Below are 23242 nucleotides of genomic sequence, written 5' to 3' on the forward strand. Positions count from 1 at the left end.
AAAGGCAAATCGTGTGGACCTAACAACGTCTCAAGATGAAGTGTGGCTCAGTTTTATTGGAATACAAGATGCAACTCAAAAGAACCTGGAGAAGCTGGGTGTCCCCTTTGCTTGATTATGTGAGTCCCAGACAGGCAACATTGCTCATCTGATTCCCTCGAGTCAAAGCTTCCCATGTTAGGACTGAAGCTTATTGATATAACCCCTCCTTGTGTGAATTCTCATGTACCAAAATAGGAAAAAACAGCTTTCAGGATTCATTTGCAGGTACTTCTCCTGCAGCCTTAATCAAATTGAATTTACTTGGTGCTTTTTTTCATCTCTACGGTTTTGTCAAATGTATGATCATTCACTTTCACCTGAAAATTTCCAATTGCTGCCAACCCAGCTAACCTTCCAACTCTTTCTAAATGCCATCACAATTTCTATCTGGGGCATCTGACTGATAAAAGCATCCATGAATTTCCCAAGGTACAAATATGATCTTTTTCTCCTTCGATGAAACCTGTGGTATAGTGCTTTCTTTACCTTTCTTTAGGACAGCCTGGCAATTGGACCAGAGTACTTATCTCAGTGAGGACCAACTCTCCTCCCTAGACTTCCATGTTAAATAACTAAATTTAAATATCTTTTAATGTGACATCTTAACCATCGTTTAAGTTTATTTCTTTCACATTAATCAGTTCAATCCAGTACAGTCAAAGCTCCATAAGAACGCACTGAATTCATTTTATTTTAGAAGTAGAATAAAAAAAAAAGCGAATGACTGATTTTAAAAAAATGCAATATGCAGTTTAGTAATTCCCCTGTTGTGATATTTAATGTAGATTAAATAACATTTCTAAAGGATTGTGCCTGTGCTTGCCAGCCACATGCAATTATATCCATAGTTCAAGGCAATTTTTGTTATTTGTTAGAGATGTAAAAGAAAACTAACTCTATTCTTAAGGCATTTCAGGTTTTGTTCTTCTGAAACAGCAGGGAGGGAGTCTTCCCCCCCACCCTGCAGGTGATTTGGTGTTGTAGTACCAGAAAAATAGCGGGCAGCCTCATGAATCACTGTGGTTTCCCATGTAATTGTTAGAGAAATGCAAAAGATTGTGAAAGAAAGAAAAAAATCCAAAAGTCTAAATGAATCCCTTGTCACAAAGGGTTTTATCTTAATATTTTAGGCATGGTCTCTGTGAGGAAGAACTGTTTTGTTCTTGAGGCTGTGTTTAATATGTGTGATTGATGTCTGGAGAAATAAAATGGCATGCCTTCCTTCACCTGAGTAGAAAAGCCTTCACGATTTGATGGAGGAGTGCCCTGTACAGTACTCTAGAATATACCATGGTCTAAAGAATATTCTAAACCTACTAACCATAAAGAAAAAAAGATGACACAAAATAGGGATGTTAGCTTCTCCTAAAATCAATAACCAATGACTTAAGGGGGAAATGTGTACACATTGGAAATGACTTTGATATTCATCAAAGGAAGATGAAATAAGCCAGCTCCTGTGGGTTGGCTGTACACCGGGCTCGCTGAGCCATGCCACACTTTTCACTGTGTACCCAGCTGATATTAAGTGGTTTTGTAAATACAAGTGCTAATTATTTATGCCATTGCTTGCTTAAATAGTACATGGATTCTAGAGAGTTGTTTGGTTCACGTTTATCATAATTAAATGTACAGTAATTCAAAGGCATTGGTTAGAAACCATGAAAATAGAGTCCATGGAACATGCCATTTATGAACTTAGAAGTCAGAATATGAAATGGGTTTTGGCTATAAACAAATGAGTTCCACATTAAATGGTAGTTGGTGACTCAGGATCTCCTCAGTTGTAAAAGTTGACTCCCCTATCAATTCCCTATCAATTACTTAATAAATTTAAGTAATAGCTATGCTTTTCATTAGTAGATATATTTTTAAATTTAATTTTATGTATATGGGTAATTTGCATGAATGGATATCTGTGTGTATGTGCTTGTCTGGTGCCAGAAGAAGCGAGAAAAGGTCATTGAATCCCTTTGGACTGGAGTTACATGTGGTTGTGAGCCACCATATGCATGCTGGGAATTGAACCTGGATCCTCTGCAAGAACAGCAAGTGCTCGAAACCACTGGGCAATCTTTCCAACCCCAGTAGAAAATATCTTGAATTACTAGCTGCCTGTTTCTACTTTAAAGCAGTAATAGCTGGAAGCAGAGCCAACATCTAATGAAAACATCAAGAAAAAATTTAATTGTATAGTTTTAAGAGATTATCATTAAAGCTCATATGTTTAAATTGCTGAGAAATTCCAACGGTCTGTGACGGAATATGGGGAATTAACCACCCACCTGTCTGTTTCCTACACTAAGAAGCAGTCCCCCACCAAGACTTTAAAAAGACAAAATAAGCTCTTTGATGTTTCCATAGATTGGGTCTCAGAACACATATTCTACTTTAACTTTGCCCTTGGCTCATTACAACTAGTAACAAGCCAACAGAAAGAGGGTAGAGATAAGGGAAATCTGATTGAAGCATGATATACATTCTGTTATTTCCATTGCTTTCTCTAGTTTGTCATAAACATTTTTTTATTTTATTATGCAATTGTCTACTTAATCTTACTATGATGCTGTTATGCACACCCACGATTTATAATGGTATGTCTGTCTTTTACTTAGAAGATAAAGGAAGATAAAGGAATTTTAAAAATTTTGCTCTGCTAATTTTCCTTGGCTCCAAGGAACATACAACCTTAGTGAGTGTTGCTTTTCTCTTTTTGAAAGACAAGTGCACAGTTGGGAGTTCAGAGCCGGCATGATTGTCCTGCGAAGCCGTATGATGAGCCGCGGCCTGATTTCCTGTTTCTATCATGCACCATTTGCCCTCATACACCTCTGTGCAAACACACAAAAGATGTGCCAAAAGCGAACGATAATGCCCTGCTTCTGACTGTGTCAGACAAAGATAAAACAAACCTCTGTTCATTCTCATGTAGGAAATCCCCATGCAGTGCTTACAAGATGGGTGGGATCACTTGATGGCTCCAGGTCAAAGCAGGACCAAGGGACCCAACCTTTGAAGAAGGGAAGAAGGTGAATTTCTATTCTGAATAATACTGAGATTCTCTTAGAAAATAAGAATCAAAAATAGACATTGACCATTCAAGTCAGCCCATCACATAAAAACACAGCCATGCCGTAACAGGTGATGAAGTTTATCTTCTGTAAGGTAAGCAATTTATAAGCTTGATTTGGGGAACAAAACTATAAGTATTTAAGTTAAATGTATTCAATTTTTAGAAAATGCAAAATATTCATCAAGAAATTAAGAACTGGAATTCTATAAGCACTTCCATTTGTGATGCCAGAAATAGATGGGAGAGTCAAATCTCCTTCCCTCATATTCCTTTAACAACAGCCATGTGACATGTTGTCCAATACTCCTTAAAAAATAATGAAATTCAGTGTTCCTCTCTCAAAAAGGAAAAAGCCTAATTTAAAAAGATGAGACATTCCCATGAGCTACATTGAAAAAGAAGCTGATAATTTCTCATTGCTTTTCTTTAAAAGAGGTTATTTTGGCTTACTATACATATTTGTTTGCTCTATTTATGCCACACTGTGCTATTGACCTTATTCACTTCTAGTTTCTCCCCTTAATGTCTCTTTGCCTTCCTGCTCCAGGGGACTCATGGACATTTTACTCATCTGCAGCACATGTCTTCACCTAGAGTTGTTTCTGCCTAAAACATTTCTACTCAACTTCCTTTCAGCCTTTAGTTTAAGGGAAACATTTTTTCTCTTATTCACTGTCATTGCCAATGTTGACATCATTCTCATTTCCATTAAACTTCCAAATCTGAAGTTCTTTCTTTTTCTTATTAAATTAAATTTTATTTATATATTTATTTATCATAACGTATTCACTTTGAATCACCTCTACAGCCCTCTCCCTTGTCTCTTCCCAGGACTCCCTCTCCCTCTTTTTCCCCTATGCCCTTTTCCTAGTCTGCAAATAGGGCAGGACCTCCTCCCCTTCTATCTGACCTATCAGTTCTCATCAAGGCTGGCTATGTCCTCCTCTGTGGCTGTGTAAGGCTGCTGCCTCCCCCATCCCCCAGGAGCTGGTGATCAGACAGCCTGCCACTAAGATCATGTCAGAGGCAGCCCTTGTACCCTTTATTAGTGATCCCACTTTGAAACTGAGCAGCCAATGGGCTTCCTTTGAACAGGACGTCTAGGTCCTCTCCATGCACGGTCCTTAGTTGGAGTATTGGTCTCTGCAGTCTACCCTGGACCCAGGATTTTGGTTCTGTTGTTCTGTTCCCTCCAGGTCCTTCCATTTCCCTCTTTTTCCATAAGGATTCTGGCACTTGGCCCAAAGTTTGGCCATGAGTCTCAGTATCTCCTTTGATGGGAGAGGATATGGAACAGGATAGGAGCCTTCCATAGAGAACCTCTCAAAGCTGAAGTTCTTTCAACGAGATTGCACCATATGCTTTTACAATTGTCCTCTGTAATCCCACTGGGATATGTTCTAAGGCCCCTAGAGGATGCCTGAACACAGATAGTACCAGAGTCTGAAGCTCCAAATGAACTTGTAGGTTGTTTTCTGCCTGGTGGATCTAGCAGTGAATTTATTTCTTTTCTGTCTTTCTTCCATATTCTCTCTCTCTCTCTCTCTCTCTCTCTCTCTCTTTCCTATAATTCTGCTCTACTTCTCTACTTACCCCCTCTTCCACAAAATCACTCATTATCTCTTTAAAGCCAGGTGGTTAATCTCAGGTAGTCTATTTCAAAATAACTTAATCCGTCTATAACATCAGTATTCTGAAAGCCATAATATAGTCACAGGGTCTAGGGATTACATGGAAAGTATCTTTTAGGGTTTGGTGCTCCACCAACCTCATTGTCCAGGACATGGGGATGTAGTCAATCATTCACAGAAAGCAAGTAAACAAACACCTCTTCTAACTCTACCTTGCCAGCAGTAGACCTCTGAAACCCTTTGTTTTGACCTGTCTATTTCCATTTCTTTCTACTCCTCAGTTCTACCTTTAAAGTTTTCTAAAGACAGATTAGTTGCCCTTTTACAGCTATTCTTGATATCCATTTGTGACCCTCCCATATTTCCTCTCATTTATTTTCAAAGACTTCATTCTTTACAATTTCCTTCAAAAAGTGTTTTCCAGTGTCAATGGTGCTATCTCTGCTTTGTTAACTCACATCTTCCATTTTTACTTTTCATTCTTAGGAGACAATATAGCCTGTCGGTAACTCCATTGTTCTTTCTGTGCTGTGACAGGATTGCCACTCTTATTTTTCTTTCTTTCTTCTCTAGCCATTTTTCCCAACCTCTATGAGATTGTTCTTATTGTCTTGCTCAGCTTGTAAACACTGCAGCTCCATGGTAACTACATGATGACAGTTCCTCAACTTTCATTTGTAATATTAAACTTTCCCCTGAAATCTATTGAAATATGTGTATGCCAGATCTATAGCCTACCTAAAAATCTCACAATAATGAAGGTCAAATTTATCAACTCTATCCATCATGCTAATCACCTGTGCATGATGTCAAATAGCTTCTCCAGATTTCAATCCATAACATTTTTTATGTTTCATGTTCTTCATTTAACATTGATCAATAGCATATCTGTATGTTTTGCCTGCAGTGAATAGCAGAACTGGGTCCTTAGTCCTTCTATCACGATCATGGTACTCAAGTTACCTTCATATTCTGTCTACATCACCAGGAGATGAAAGACGGCCTACTGTGACTTCTGCCCTTGCTCATATCTAAGGGAGTCTCAGTGTTACCGCAAGCAGGATGGTCCATGGTAAATTAGCACAAAACATGACTTCTCTATTTAAGCAGTCAACAAATCTCCTCCTCCATAGAGTAAGGGTCAAAAGTTTTTAAAACGCCTTGTTGCTATTCTGCGCTCATACTTATCCATCCTTTCCAGTCTGTAGTGTTCATGCAATGCCAAAATGCTGGTAGATATTTAAACCACATAAGCAGCCTTTGGAAGTGCTTCTGTATCCTCTCTGTGTGGGGGTGTTTCCCCCCATGTCTCACAACCCTAATTCCTTCTAGCCTTCATGTCTTCTCTTTAAACATTTGAGCATCCCATCCTACATAAAATGAAGTGTCACCAGCAGAAGCATTTCTTTCCACTCCTCGGATCTGACATAGTCTTCTCAATGGTTCTTCTCCCAGTCTGTTACATATGTAGAAATGAACACAGATGCACAGCGTGGAAAAGCAAAGGCTGGGTATTCAGGACTCAGGTCAACAAGTGTTTCAGAGACAGGGACTGTCACCTGAAGTTTAGCACTGACTCCCAGATAGGGAAGGAGCGGGAAATGTGTCCTCCAGTGTTGTCTAAGTAGACGCTGGTAGTATGGGAAAGCTGAAGCTGAGATAAGTGGAAGCTAAGCATCCCATGGGGCTGATTAGTCACACATGACACTGTTGAAGGAAACAGTTAAAATCCAAGGAAATATGGGAAAACTTTGAGTCATTAATAAAGTGCTGACAAACTTCAGTCATTTTTATAGGTTATTGTTTATCTTACTAGACTTGGCCTAGAGGTAGCAGTATGACCTTAGCTGGCTGGACTCCCGACTACATTGTTCTAGATACAGAACTGGGTTTTTGAGTAGGGTCCTATAGGTGGAAAGTCAGGATTCTAATGTTAGATATGATCTGGCTGCTCTTTGTTTATGCATTTGCTGCCTCTTGGATTCAGCTCCTTAGATGTCACGATCTTTCTCTCTTTACTGACCTGCAAGCTTGGGAACAAAGACAATGTCAAATGATTTATCACCTTAGGGACTAGGCTTGGCACTTAGTAATCTCCTTATTCTTGGAGCCTTATGTACATTCCCTGCTTAATTAATGGTGTAAAAAGTGGGATATTTATGATTCCACCTATTTTCATGACTGGTAAAATGAAAAATAGACTATATTAAGGTGACTGGAACAGTTAAAGTAAGTTGATAATCTAAGAGTCAGAAACTATCTTTCTTCTGTTTCATTTTGGTGGATAAAATATATCTTCCCTACACATGACTTGCAAAGGACCCTTAAAATGATAGAATCTATAAAGAGGGTTAAAAATTCCTGTATTAAAATCATGCTACAAAATGTTGGCTAAAATTATTATGTTTCTCTTTTACTAACTTTTGAAAGTAAAATAAACAGGATAAAGTCTTACTATGAACTATAGATTCAAGCCACAATAGCAAGTTATTTCCAAGGTCTTTGCCCTGTCATTCTGCATTTATAGGAATGACTCATGCTTGTCCTTGTTGCACAGAGTAAAGCAGAGCACCCCCTGGTGTTTTGTTCCTGTTCTAGCACATATGGTGTTAACTGCCCAGCAAGTGCAAACAAAACAAAAAACAAAAACAAAAACAAAAACAAAAAAAAAAAAAAAAAAGGAAAGAAATCATTCAAAGAATGTGTTTGGAATCTGAGAAGAGTTTGAAAAGAATAAATACAATGTCTATGAAATACAATAACAATATTCATATTCATAGCAATTTGAAAATGCAGGTTGAAACAACTTTGAGCTATACTTTTACCCCATCCAAATGGCTGAGATCACAAAACAGCTGACAAAAATGCTAGGGAGCATGTGGGGCACAGAGAACCATTATTTTCTGTTGGTGGGATTGCAAACTGGTCCAGGTTTCTGGAAATCTGTCTGAATAATTCTAAAACAAAACAAAACAAAACAAAAACGCTCAAAATATATTTACCAAATGACAGCTTGCTATTTGTTACCACTGTTACTTGTAGCTATTCTTCAGTATATGTCCAAAGAACTTGACATCCTATTTCACAGATACTTGCTAAGCCATATTAAGTGCTTCTCTATTAACAAGAACTAAGAAATGGAAATATGCCCTTTAACTGATGAATAGATGATGAAAATATAACATATATACACTATGTAAAAATTATTCAGCTGTAAGAAAGATGAAATAATTTGCAGGTAAATGGACAGAACAAGAAAAGGTCATGTTGACTGAGCTAACCAGACCCAAAACTATAAGTGTCTAATGTTTGCTCTCACGGAAGTGACATCCAAGCACTTCATTCATGTTAAGTAACAGAGCTTTGACACTGAAATCTCTGACAATTAGACACTGAGCTCTTCAGCTGCTTCATGGTCATTCTTCTTCTCAGGCAGAATTAGTGTAGCCACTTCCAAATGACCTCAATTTTCAGCAGTGTTTATTCGATGAATCTGAGTTTTCATTGAAGCCACAACCCTGACGTGTGTTAAGTGGCCCTCTGCCTTTCCCATTCCTTTGCACGAGGCTTTCTGTAACTCGGTGTTACTATTGTGAACAAGCTTTCACAATGAACTTAGGAGCTCCTATTATTCCTTCAGTTTCTACAGCTGTAAAACTGATATCCTAGCAAGATAAATAACTCACCTAGGTTTTCATAGCTATTGGGCCTCAAAGGTGGAACTGACTGCCAGATATATATATATATTTTAACAATCTAGATACTTTACCTAGGTTTACTATGGGGACTTATTCTCATATTTTTATTTTTCTAGACTCCCATATTTTTCACAAATAAAATAACCCTTCCATTTACTGAAGTATATGCAGAGAGGATTTACTCTAACACTAAAAACTCATTTAATCTAGGCATCATTTAAAAAATAAAACAGATTCTGGCAGCAACAAAATATCTCAGTGGGTTGGGCCACTCACCACACAAGCCTGAAGACCTAAGTTCAATTCCCGGGGACCAAAATATATTATATACATGTAGGGAATGCCATAATGAAATGCATGGGCCATTCAATTAATAAATGAAAGATGTGAAAAGAGAGAGTAGAAAGACTGCTCACTGATTAAATCACATGCTACTCTTCCAGGGACCAGATTCAGTTCCCAGAACCCACAGGCCAGCCCACAACATTCAGTAATTCAAATTCCAGGAGACCAAATGCCCTCTTCTGGCATCCCTGGCCATGAGGCACACGCGCGCGCACACACACACACACACACACACACACACACACACACACACACACACGCAGAAAAATGATCATGTACATAAAATAAATCTAATTAAAATAAATGGTATAATTTTTAAATATGAAAAGAGAACTGATTCCTCACTGTTGTCTTCTGACCTTCACATGTTTACTGACTGTGGCACATGCCTAAACACGCAAAGCATGCATGTCACTCTCCCGATAACAATAAAAGTGAAAAAGAAAATCATTCTCCATCCATCACTACCATTCTTAGCTTTTCTCACATGCTTCAGACATGGCATGTTTTCATTCATCATGGAATTCAGCATGAATCTGCAATAAAATTAATGCAATGCAAAACTTTGGTTTTTTTTTTTTTTATTGTACAAGTCTTCAGATAACACAAGGCTTCTTAGAAGTGAGTTCAAGAATGATAAAAACTATCAGCTGCCCGTTAATTACTTGCTGAATAAATGAATCATGCATAAATGAAATTCATGTCAGATCCCAGAGATGGCGTGCCTGTGTGGATATGTTCTCTTGCTTAGAATTCTTGCACTCATGTGTTATTTTTCTACAGTATTGGTGGTGCAAAATCGACAAGTATTCAATAAGATCTTTACTTCAAGTCCTGTGTTTATGATTTTGTCCAAACTATTTCAGGTACTGTCTCGTGATACTGGGCGGCTTCAGAACCTTTTCCCTCAGACTTAAAATATTTTCAAGTTTGAATGGGTGCACAAGGAAGTAACCCCATCAAATGTCTAGAACCATCTGTCTATTTGAGGTGTCATTTAATCAGAGTCTGTAACAGCTGTGAAAACAAAGGCTTCGAATCCATTTGTATATTCTGCTTGAATCCAGGATAGCCAAATCTGTGTTCCTTCATCTATTTTATACAGATCTGATAATTTAATACTCACTAGTTTCCTTAAATGTTAAGTCTAACATTTGGGTTTATGAAATTTCTTTATAAGGAAACCACTTTAGCCATTACCTAAGAGCCTTCCCCAGCGATATCTGTTGAGAATGGTCCAGGATGAATAAATGAGGGTCCCGGTGACACCAGACTGGCCACCTGGTTCGGAATGACTGAAGGGTACCAATGATGCTGGACTGTGCAGAGTGGTTCAGAATGTCTGAGGGGTTCCAGGCACTATGGTTTCTGCAAACACTAAGAAATGATCACCGAATAAGAGACTAGATTTTCTGAATTGCTAAACCTGCTATTCTTCAGGGAAAGAAAATATTAGTTCATAGATGGTACCATCACAGGGGCTAAACAAGACCAAGGTTTGAAAGATGATAGAGGACTAGAAAGATGAAGCAAATTTAAATCAAATATAGATACATGGAGAGAAGCCTTGAATACTGTTTTGGGATTGTGTACCCCATAAGTCTATCTTCTCTTCCATGCCATATTTTTGTGCTCCTTTGAATCACCATTAGGGAACATTTCTTCTCCAGTCCATCATAATATACTTTGATCATCTCTTTTCTTACAGAAATGAGAACAAAGCCTGGGCTAGTGGTGGCCGTTCGCAGAGCATCTGCTTAATGTGAGGTCTAATGCTTAACCCTGGGCACGGCTAACATTACAGAACCCAAGGCTAGAGCAACTATGTCAGCTGTTGTTGCATTAGCTTCTTCCGGAAAAACACGGACAGGTCACCAAATAAAACTAGAAATGGCGCGGAGGGCAGTTCAAAGAATGATTCTGTCTGGTGAACCAATAAGTTTGTTAGGCTTAAATACAGGTTTGTAAAAGTTGGCTTACTAAGAGGAGTCCGACAGATCTTTAAAAAAAAAAAAAGGCTGCAATACCAAAAATCTTCACATGTGCATAGGTGATAGTCTCTCTGAAGCCAAAATAACCACTTGGGAGTAGGAGTAGAAGACAGTGCCTAGGGTCTTAGGCGAGGCTGTAATAATATTGTCCAAGTGTGCTTTTAGTCCCCAGCTTGTTGAGGATCTCCTTCGGATTGCCACAACTGCCCTTGTTAAGACAGAGTTGACTACATTTTGTTGACCACATTCCACACAGTCGTAAAACTACACTGTGTTCATTTTAAAGGGGGGGGTGGCTATTCTGAAAGTGCCATTTCTGAGAAGCCATCTTGTTATTCTTCCATGAACAGGTACGGCCCCACAGACTCATGTGTTTGAATGCTTGGCCCATAGTGAGTGGCACTATTAGGTGTGACCTTGTTGAAGGAAGTGTGTCACTGCGGGCAGGCATTGAGATCTTAGTGTGGCTCACAGACGCATGCTGCCTGGGGATCAAGACCCAGAACTCTCAGCTCCTACTCCAGCACCATGTCTGCCTAGATGCTGACATGGTCCCCACCATGATAATGGACTAAACCTCTGGAACTGTAAGCCAGCCCCAAATTAAACTCTTAAATTTATAAGAGTTGCAGTGGCCATGTGTCTCATCACAGCAATAAAATCATAACTATGTGAATGTAATAATAATTAATGGGGAAAAAGGCTATAAATTTGAAGAAGAGTGGGGCGGTGCATGGGAGAAATTGAAAGGAGGAAAGAAAAGTAAGAAATGCAATTCAATTAAAACCTCACAAAAATAAATAAATAAAACATTATTGGTCCTGAAGTGGATTAAAGGTGGCTTCAAATTCTTTGGCAGTCTTCCCTTTTGAGAAGTAGTGTTTGTTTTTCCATTCTCTAGCCCCAGGTTGTCTTTAACCAGCTGCTTATGCAAGAAGCCAAGTCTCATAAAAGAACTGATGAGTTTCCCCTGGGATCTTGAGAGCCCTTAGCCTCTATGCTAGATATCTGACTTGCTTGCAGAAAAAGTGAGATAGGAAAACCCTGAAGACATGAAGAGGGGCATCAGCCCAGCAAAGGCAGACTTCTGAGATCATTGTCACAGCACCAGCTAGTAAAGAAAATCACCACTATTAACCCATTTAAATTGTGACTCGGCTGAGAAGCTGCTTATATTCCTAAATTACAACATCACAAGATATAAAATTAGTCTACTTTTTATAAGAAGAATATCCCCATTTCCAACTTTGTTTACTCTATTTATTGAGAGAGAGAGGGAAAAAGACAGAGATTGTGGGTATGCCATCATGCATACATGCATATGTGGAGGAACACAGACAACTTGGCAGCAGCCAGTTCTCTTTCCACTATATGGGATTGAACTCAGGTTATCAAGCTGGACAGCAAGTGTCTGTGCTTGCTGACCCGTCTGGTCATGCTTTGGAATACTTGGTTATACTGGACATTATAAGAACAGGGTCCATTGGTAAGTTTTTTTTTTTCCTCTCTAAGACCACCAAGTTGAGAGTCTGTGTTTGACTGCACTTAGGTGATGGCTTTCCCAATTTTAAAACCAGACAGCAGTTTGATTTCTCATCTATGTCTCAATTTTAGCATCTAACAACGTACATTTCCTTCTTCACAGAGCTCATAGAACTATAAAAAAGTCAATGTATGTTTATGTTTGTAATAAACTGTGAACAAACAATGAAGCAAAACTTAAAGAAAAAGTATTTTAAAATAATCTGTTTCCACTCCCATAAGGGCTTCTAATAGGCAAATTGCAACAGGCTGAGACTGACAATGCTAGGTGACGAGTGATGCTTAAGGAAGCTGTGTCGGGAAGAAGATGGGCTGTGGCGAGAAAAGCTAACCAAGGAGGAAGCATGTAGAGTCATGGAGTTGTCTGAAGGCATCGTTAATATGACTTACTCTGTTTACTTGGGAAAAGATGGAGAAGTGCCAATTATTTTTAACTTATTGGTAACAAAGATGGCATGAATTCTGTACCCAGCCAGGAAAATCCTCAGTGCTCTTCCTTTAAAAATTATTTCTGTTTCTAATAATTTACAATGGTTTCCATTGGCCGAGAAAAAAAAAAAAAAAAAAAAAAAAACAAGGAATGAACGAATTATGCGTTTAGCAACATGCATTCAGTAGCTAATAAACTGAAAATTCATAAACATGTGGTGAACCTGCCCCACCTTTCTCACAGCAGGGTGGAGCTGACACAGGCATGGTCATCTGAACTGGCACCAGGACAAAAGGTGAGAGAGCACAGTAGGAAGATGGAAACATGTCACTCAGGGCTCAGCTGCATTGCCAGCACATGGCAGCTGGGCATTAAAGATGAGCAGAAGCTTGGAAGACTAAACTCTAGATGGGGGGGGAGAGGGGAGTGGGAGAGTGGGCGGGGAAGCACACAGTGACTGCCAAGGCTATTGGCACTTCATGGTCATTTGTGGAAGATTAAAACTTTTAAGTCTGAAGCTAGGCCAGTTAGCTTTCATTTTTCTTTATTTGTTTTGTTTTGACACTAGGCCCTGTCCAGCTTGCTCTGGAACCACTGGGCTCAAGCTACCTCTCTCAGATTATTTTTATGTTTTTGTTATTTGGGGTTTTTCATCTTCCTCAAATGTGAAACATAGCTAAGATAAGGCAAAAGCAATAGTTTGCCTAGCTTCTAAGTGTGTGGTTGGAATAAATATCTGATGAAAGTGGCATTTTTGTGGTTACTGTTACTTAAAATTTGTAGCTGTCATACTTTCTTGCTGTACCTAGAATAGGAATTTAACTTAAGGTTTGGCTTTAGGGTTTTTTCCCCCCCCTTTTGTTTTGTTTTGCCTTGTGGGCTTCACTGAGTCATTTGTGCCTGTGACTTGCATGGCTAGATAATTTTCTAATGCTACTTCATCATAATTTCTAATACTTCATATATATATTTAATCTCCATTTGTACTCGGTCACTCTGAGTATGTCTTGCAGAATTTTGGATTTTTTAAACCAAATTTCTTTCATACATATTTTCCCTTGTGAACTTTCTTTCTTTCTTTCTTTCTTTCTTTCTTCTTTTTTTTTTTTTCTAGGCTTTTCTTCTCTAAAATCTTCTAAATACCCATTATTTTAGCTCCTAGTCACCTCTGTAGACTTTTTTTAAACTACAGTTTATTTATTTTTTATCCCAGCTGTAGCCCTTCCCTCGTCCCCTCCCAAACCCACCCTTCCTCCCTCATCTCCTTCCATGCCCCTCCCCAAGTCCACTGATAGAGGAGGTCCTCCTCCCCTTCCATCTGACCCTAACTTATCAGGTCTCCTCATGACTGGCTGCTGTTGTCTTCCTCCGTGGCCTGGTAAGTCTGCCCTGCAGGGAGAGGTGATCAAAGAGCCAGCCACTGACTTTATATCAGTGACAGTCTGTGTTCCCATTACTAGGGAACCCACTTGGAAACTGACCTACATTGGGCTACATCTGTTTAGGGGTTCTAGGGGTTCTAGGTTATCTCCATGTATGGTCCTTGGTTGGAGTATCAGTCTCAGAAAAGACCCCTGTGCCCAGATTTTTGGTTCTGTTGCTCTCCTTGTGGAGCTCCTGTTCCCTCCAGGTCTTTTTATCTCCCCCTTCTTTCATAAGATTCCCTGCACTCTGCCCAAAGTTTGGGTACCAATGCGGATGCTGAGACTCTGCAGACTTTTGAAGCAGAAATTTTAGGTTATTTTTGTAGGAAGTTAGTCCTAGCACTGTATTTACACTTGCTGTCTACATACCATTCTTTGTTCTTTGTCTTTGTCTCTGTCTTTTCAAGTTGTCCTCTCAATGACCTGGAAATCCTCTTCGTCAAAGCTGACCAACTGTTGGAACCTGTGGGCTCTTCCTCCCTCTGGGATTTGAGTCCTATTTGGTGTTTCACCGGCTAGGAATCCAGGATGCCTCGTGGGAATCACATGGCTGTATTTAACAGAAGCCAAACCTGAGTGGCAGGAAAGGGCCCTATCAGCAGTGATTCAAAGGTGTGCTACTAGCAACTGTTAGAATCTCTTCACTAAAATTCTGGAAAGTATCTTTGGTGTCTGCAACTCGAGTGTTCACACTCTTAGGCCCAGCCCTCTCCCAAGTACCTAAAAAGAAAAAGACCCAACCTGACCACGACAATGCCTGTTTTTTTCAGTTCCAATGTTCTCCCTGTAAGACGACATGGTTGTTTACTCCAGAGTTGTGTATAGAGCACATAGGTCCCATATTTATGCCTCTAGCCCCAGGCAGAGCTGTAGGGCCATCCCCAGGCTTAGTCAAACACAGGGAGGGCTGTTCTTTCCTCCTGGAACAGCCGAGGCCAAGGCTTCTCAGAAGGCCCTAGGTACTGCCAGTTGGCTAGCTCCCAGAAGGGCCTCTTCAAGCTCTTCTGCTTGCATCAACAGTTAGATCAGATTTGAGGAGACAGGGTAGAGGGAGGCTTCAACAGGAAGGAGAGGGAGGATAGGAGAGCAAAGAATTTATGCTCTGAGAAGACTTATTACCTTGAATTCAAGGAAATTAATATCAAAGGTGATATACTATACAAACATATATTAATATATAAATACACAACGCATTATTATTCAGTTAGTTGTGCAAACATCTGTAGAATACATTAAATGAACTATGGAATACATGTATCTAAACATTATGTAATATTATTCTAAGTGAATGTATAATAATCTGTTGTCTACATTACCTTTTGGGGATTCAGTACTCTCCCAGTTTCACCCTGAATCCTAGAATTCACGGTGGACTAGGGATGTAAGGCAACACAGAGCACACAGTGGCCATGGCCTCAAGGCTGTCCTTTCACTCTCGGAATTGCTGTGAAATCAAAACCGAGTTATGTACATTGCTGCATGCTTAGCACTCACTATAGTGTAAATAAGTTTTATGTATTTACAGGTAATTAACTATGTATGTGTGCTTCTAAAGGCTATGTGTGTTCAGGAATGTGTTGGTGGTGTCTGTATGTACTTGCGGGGATGTGGTCTGTGTGTGTGTGGTTTGTGTGTGTGTGGTGTGTGCATAGCATGCATGTATATGTTCGTGTGTATGCCTACAACCTTTTCTCCTGATCTTTCACAGGATTCTCCAAGCTTTACAGTGTTTGGTTGGGGGTCTTTGCATCTTTTTCCATCAGTGAGTAAAGCCTCTCTGATGACAATTGAGCTAGACACCAATCTATTAGTACAGTAGTATGTCATTAGAAATCATAAGGGAAATGCAAATCAAAATGACCATAAGATTCTACCTCACACCCATCAGAATGGCTAAGATCAAAAACTCAAGGGATGACAGATGCAGGAGAGAATGTGGAGAAAAGGGAACCCTCCTCCATTGCTGGTGGGAATGTAATCTTGTACAACTACTTTGGAAATCAATCTGGCGCTTTCTCAGACAATTAGGAATAGTGCTACCTCAAGACCCAGTTATACCACTCCTAGGCATATACCCAAAAGATGTTCAAGTACAAAACAAGGACTTTTGCTCAACCATGTTTGTAGCAGCTCTATTTGTAATAGGCAGAATCTGGAAAACACCTAGATGTCCCTCAACAGAGGAATAGATACAGGAATTGTGCTACATTTACAGAATGGAATACTGCTCAGCAATTAAAAACATGGAAATCATGACCTTTGCAGGCAAATGGATAGAACTTGAAAAGATCATCCTGAGTGAGGTAACCCAGAAGCAGAAAGACACACATGGTATGTGCTCATTATAAATGGCTATTAGCCATATAATATAGGATAAACATACTAAAATCTATAATCTTAAAGAAGCTAAACAACAAGGAGGACCCTAGGGAATAGGCTGAAACCTCATTCAGAAGGGCAAACAGGATAGACATTGGAAGTAGAAGACAGTGAACATGACAGGAGCCTTCCATAGAGGGCCTCTGAAAGACTCTACCCAACAGGGTATTAAAGCAGGTGCTGAGACCCATAGCCAAACTTTGGGTAGAGTGCAGGGAACCTTATGGAAGAAGGGGGAGTTAGAAAAACCAGGAGGGGACAGGAGCTCCACAAGGAAAACAACAGAACCAAAATATCTGGGCCCGGGGGTGGGGGTGGGGGCTGTAGAGATTGATACTCCAGTTGAGGGCCATACATGGAGAGGACCCAGACTTCCTGCTCAGATGAAGCCTTTAGGTTGCTCAGTTTCTAAGTGGGTTCCCTAAAAAGGGGAACAGGGGCTGTCCCCAACATGAACTCAGTGGCTGGCTGTCTTATCACCTCTCCCTGTGGGGTACAGTCTTGCCAGCCCATGGAGGAGGATGCAGCCAGCCTTGAAGAGACCTGACAGTCTAGGGTCAGATAGAGGGGGAGGAGGTCCTCTTTTATCAGTGGACTAAGGCAGGGGCATAGGTCGAGAAGAGGGAGAATGGGTAGGACTTGGAGGAGAGGAGGGGTAGGCTACAGCTGGGATACAAAATGAATAAATTGTAATAAATAATAATTTAATAAAGATTAAAAAAGAAATAAACAAATAAATAAAACTATCTTTACTTACCCTTTGTTTTCTTTCTGTTTTGAGATAATGTTTTCCTTTAAAATAATATTTAAAAACTTACTTTGGCACATGCTTTGCCACCAACTAAATTATTTTCCAAGTTTAGTATATCTCTTTCAGAATATTAAAGGAGAGCTTTGTCGTGTGAGTTTTCTAATATTTGTACATCAATCATCTTGTTGTCCTACTGGTCACACACTGTTTCATTATCTGATGGAATTCATTTCCCAGATTATAAAATAGTTTTGTTTGTTGGTTTCTGATACTTGTATGCAAGGTACTTGGACTTTACATTTTAGGAAATTTGGCATACCTTCAAATATAAGGACAAAAGATGGTAGAAATAATTTTGTATTTAATTCTTAAGTTGTATATTTTTAAGAAAGTTGATTACATACACACATGCACGCACACACACACACACACACACACACATATGTTTCTCTGTATAGAGGATTCAGATATCACAGCACATATGTCAAGGATTCTGTGGGTAGAACTCAGGGCTCCAGACTTGGATAGCAAGAGCCTTTACCTGCTGAGCCTTCTTGTTGTTCTTGACATATTTTAGAAACAACTATAATAAAACTTTGGCTCCAACCACAAAACCTTCAACCTACAATTTGTCCTGCCTACAAGATATTCTGGAGTAAAGGTGGTACAGCCATTGTGGGAATGCCCAACCAATGACTGGTTGAGCTCAAGACCCATACCATGATAGGGAGCTAACACCTGACACTGCCCAGAGAGCCAGGAAATATACACTGGATATCCCAGAGACCCACTGTAGAACCAAACATGAATGAAAAAAAGTCACTGAAATGATTTCTAATGATATCCTGCTATACTCATAGATTGCTGTGTAGCCAGTTGTCACCAGAGAGGCTTCACTCACCCACTGTTGGAAAGCCCCAAGCAAAACATTGTAAAGCTTGGAGAATCCTGTGAAAGAATGGGAGGAAAGATTGTAGGTGTCACGGGGGTCAAGGACACCACAAGAAAACTCATAGAATCAACTAATATGAGCCCACAGGGGCTCACAGACACTGAACAGGGAGACTGCATGGGCCTGACATAGGCCCTCTGCGTATTTAACAGTTGTGTAGCTTGGTCTTCATACAGGACTTCTAACACTGGAAAAAGGCAGTGTCTCTGATTCCATTGCTTGCCTTTGGGACCCTTTTTCTCCTACTTGCCTTGTCTAGCCTTAATAGAAAAGGAGGTGCCTAGGTTCACTATAACTTGGTATTCCATGGCTGGGTGATGTCTATGGGAGGCTGGCCCAACTTTAAACGGAATGGATGGGGTGAGGAGGTTTGAGGTGGAGGAACTGGGAGGAGAGGAGTGAGAGGAAACTGGTAAGAGGTAAAATAAATTAATTAGTTAATCAATTAATTAATTAAAAATAATTTGGCAGCTAGTTGGATGAAAAATATTATTGATACAGTGACACAAGAATATAAGAACTATTTTTGAGAGAAGAAATGGGATTACAGTAAAGGTAGAAAGTGAAGAGACACTTCCAGAAATACCAAAGAAGTGGTCTCAGAATATCAGATTCTGTTTTAGTTGAGGGAAGGGTGGAGCAAGAAAATAATGGAGTCAGTAACACTTAGGGAAACTAAGTAATTGTTGATTAGAAACTGGAGTGTAGAAAATGAGTTCGCTGGATTTCTTCTGTAAGCCATTATGTTACTTCTGCTCCCAGCAAATGTTTGGACCCAAAGGGGCAAAATTGCCCAAGGTGGATCAGCACTTAACATTACCCTCATGGGGACAATACTAAGGCGTTTTCATTTAATGTCACATACAAAGATTGGTTTGCATGAAACATAATGAACTTTCATTGGAGACTTTTGCAATATGTCAACTCATGTTTTCTACTAGTATCATTGGCAATCAATGAACTCGTTTGAGGTTTTCCCACTAGTGAACTGAAGCAACTGAAAATATTAATATTACAAAGGTTTAATAATATACCTCATATAAATATGATATACTTCAAAATCAAGCATTACTTTTAATTCATATTAATTCTCAGAAGTTGAAATACACATAGACAACTTTTTAAAGCACAATGATTACATCACAACACTTACAACAAATAAATTTCATTGGACTTAAGTACAACTTAACATATTATTAATATATTATAGTTATCAACTATTAGTGCATTCGTGTAGTCTTCATAAGGTAAATTGATTTTAAATCAAACACTACACCTAAAAATGAACACATAATCTATGTTCAAAACTAAAATAGTCAAAGCCAAGTTTTAAAAACTTGCACAAATAAAAGGATTGTAAATGTAAGAATGCTATATTGTTATAAAAGGTACAATTTATCAATATAAGATACAGAGCAAATTACACAGAAATCATTTTATTAATACAGACTCATGTATTTGAAATTGGATTAACAATTGTCTCAAATTAGGAAGAAATACATAGTAATACCACACTTTAGTAAAACTCAGCAAAAACAAGAAGCAAGTACAGAAATTCATCTTTAACAGAACTGAAATGATTACTTGGATTTAGTTACATGAGTTCAGAAAACACATTTTTTTGATTTGGAATAGGTGTGCCTTTTTTGGGTAAAAAAAAAATGACAATCAAAACATTCTTTTTTTTCTCCTTCATTTATACTGACAAATTCTCCAAAATTATGCACAAATAGTGTTTGAAATGTCCCTTACACATATGACTTCATTTGAAAAACAATACATCTCTAAACATAAAGGTTAAAATAAATTTATTTTTCTAAAATTGTTCATTTTTCTAGGACCACTGCTTTATCTCTCTTCTTAGCACAATTGTGATTAAAGTAGTTTGAGCAAAAAATATTTTGCCAAAATGTCTGCTTTAAAATTTAAAAGATACTAATTTAATAGACAACAAAAAGTAATGGCCTCTGGAGGGAAAGGATAAAGGTGATGGGATTTGTAACTCCCAGAGGCTGCAAAGCAGGATATCAGAAAGCCATTTATTTTCCTTTACACTAATGATTAAAGCCTTCATTTTAACCTTCACTATAAATAGAGTCCACTAATCCTTAAGCTGTTTTAAGGAAATTAATATCAGCCTTCTTCCCTTCTATCCCAAGCTCCCCCTGAAAAGCAATAGCTGATTTCTATTTATTCAGAGTGATGGATTGGCATTTCACTTTAAATAGAGCCACATAAGCCTGTCTCTATTTGTGTGAGATATAACTGCCACCCTCACCTACTCGTATAATAGCATGACACAGAGAAATTACAGTTTAAACCAACAGTCTTTAGATGGGCCGTTTTAGAGTAACTGATAAAGGAAGAGCTGTGTGAACCATTTCAGAAAACAAATGACTATGCTTCCTAGAACAATTGAAGCAATGTGCATAATACCTCATTCTGCTAAAACCATTTATGGAATCATAGACGCTGCATATTTCCTGTACTGAGTGCTAGGCACTCAGAAAGGTAAATGGGTACACTGTGGGCTCCATTTCTCTGAAATAGCAGCCGTTTCAGTGACTTGCTTGGCTTTATAGCTACAGTTAACACATACACACAACTACACATACTGACTTTTGGAGTATATGCTCGGGGATCTCTTTTCCGCGTGGAAACTCCTTTGAGTGGTGCGATGGGATGGGATGGAGTATTTGTAACTGCTGCTCCTTTCAGTGCAACAAAACACGCAACAGAACAGCACTCCCCCAGCGATCAGCACCAGCGCTGTGGTCCAGCCTATGTAGAGGGCTTCTCCAAGCTCACGCTTCTGAGCCACATCCACCAGCGGGTTGTAGAAGTCTCTAATGATGGAGTTGGCAACCCAGCTGACAGGGATGAGCACAACCAAGCCAGTGATGACAAAGATGATTCCTGCCGTCAGCAAGATGCGGCTCTTCACGTTCTCATCCTCTCCCGTACACCTGGTGCACTTCATTCCGAGGATGGCTGTCATGAAAGCCAAGAAGGACAGGACCGAGGCAGCGCACATCAGTCCTCTGGATGCCTGGAGGTCTGGACTAAGAGCCAGCAGGGAGTCGTAGACCTTGCACTGCATTCTGATGTTGGCATGCCTCATGCAGTTCATCCACAGGCCTTCCCAGCGGTTCTCAAAGACCACAATGTTACTTTCGATGAAGGCAGACACTCTCCACTGAGGCATGATAGTAACAGCCACTGTGCCCACCATGCCAACACCACCAAGCACCAGTCCAGCCATTTGAAGAACGTAGGTTGCCATGGTTGTCCCGAGTTTTATCCAGCTGGAATGCTGAATAGGGAGGAAGGACTGCTCTCAAGCAGAAATCCGCGTGCCTTGGGAGGGAACAGTTCTGCAGAAATGAACTCAGAGAGCAGTGATTTTTTTTTTTTTTTTTTTTTTTTACAATAACAACGGCTTTGCTCTTTCTAGCCAGATCAAATCCAGTGCTGGCTGGTGAGACAACCCCCTCCCCCACCTCCACCCCATTGGCTCCAACAGTAAACTTGCAAATCAGGTGTGGCAACTTTCTAAGCCAATGGGGGGGGGGGAGGGGAGCTCAGGTGTGTCTAAACCAACTCTGGATACTTAGGAAGACTGGGCTTGCAAATAAACATTCTTTGTACTTCTCTTTTTTCCAAGAAGACAGCAGTATGTTTACCTAGAGGCACAATTATGAATGTTTGCACAATCAGCAAAGACGGAGCCAGTCTCTGCCAGCAAAAGAGGCTCTGCTCTCCTCACAGGTAACCCTGCCCCTGAGCTGCTGTGGCTGAGGTTATGATAAAAGCTCTTCTTATGGAATCTGCAGGGATGGCCCCAGAGCCAAATTAAAGGAGAAAGACTGAGAGATCATTCATACCTGGGAAACCACATTTTTTTGGGACACATGTGATCTGAAAGGTTGATTTCATTTGTCCAGGACTTCAAAGGGAACTCTCCTGAAGTGAGTTCAGCCAGTCAAGCATTCCAAAAGCCAAAGCTAGGCTGAAGTAACTAAAGGAACAAGTTTGCCTTCCTTGTTGGCATTAAATGTAAATGTTTTTTTAAGCCAGGAAAGTTGCTTGTTGGCATTTGCTTTTCTGGAAATACTGATTCACAATGAAGAGTACAAACACACAAAAAGAAAAGCCAGATGGTTTTCTGAGGCAGAATCCCTAAAGTGCTTAAACAAGGTTGTCTGCAGCTACTAAAACTGAAGCCTTATTTTCTAGCTTTCCTTTTCCTACTCTGTCTTCTAGTGTGGAGAAAATGGAATTCTGGACATTGTACAAGGATTTTCAAGGCTCTGCAAATGGCTGGTATTTAAAATAACATTTTCAATGAAATGGATTATATTAGATGTTAACCAAAATTATCTTTCCTACCTAAGATAACAAGTGCTATGCAAATATACTCAGCAGCTCCTAAATGCATTACAATTTGAACTAAGTGTCTTTACAAACTGGTGACAGAAGTGTTAATATAATCAGCATCCACACTGACTGGGGGCAGCTCCATCAGAAACTTCCTTTTGGGGTCTTTTGCTTTTTGCTCTGCCTTTCCAAACTTAAAGCTATTTCCCCCCTCCAAGTAGCCCATGTTACCCTTGAACTTGCAATGTAGCTGAGAGGATGACCTTCAGTTCCTACCCTTCCTGCTGTTGTCCTTCAAAGGCTAGGGTTACAGTTGTACTACATACTGGTTTACTCAGCGGTGGAGATCCAACAAGGGCTTGTTGCATCAGGAAGCCAGTTAACTGAGCTACATGAGCAAGCCCTCAGATCGTAGTTTAATTTCCTGTCACCATAACAGAATATTGACATAAAATGACACCCCACTCCTTCCTTCCTTCCTTCCTTCCTTCCTTCCTTCCTTCCTTCCTTCCTCTTTCTTTCTTTCTTTCTTTCTTTCTTTCTTTCTTTCTTTCTTTCTTTCTTTCTTTCTTTCTTTCTTTCTTTCTTTCTTTCTTTCTTTCTTTCT

The 23242-nt window shown here is 39.6% G+C and overlaps 1 protein-coding gene across 1 annotated transcript; it reads right to left on the reverse strand.

Annotated features, from left to right (window-relative positions):
* Positions 1–20863: 20863 nt before the first annotated feature.
* On the reverse strand, positions 20864–21541 carry Cldn8 (claudin 8). Its single transcript, XM_055615020.1, has one exon. It carries the CDS (start codon positions 21539–21541, stop codon positions 20864–20866), a length of 678 nt encoding a protein of 225 aa, XP_055470995.1.
* Positions 21542–23242: the final 1701 nt, after the last annotated feature.

Source organism: Psammomys obesus, unplaced genomic scaffold (assembly GCF_907164565.1).
Source record: "Psammomys obesus unplaced genomic scaffold, mPsaObe1.curated_primary_1811, whole genome shotgun sequence".
Taxonomy (NCBI): Eukaryota; Metazoa; Chordata; class Mammalia; order Rodentia; family Muridae; genus Psammomys; species Psammomys obesus.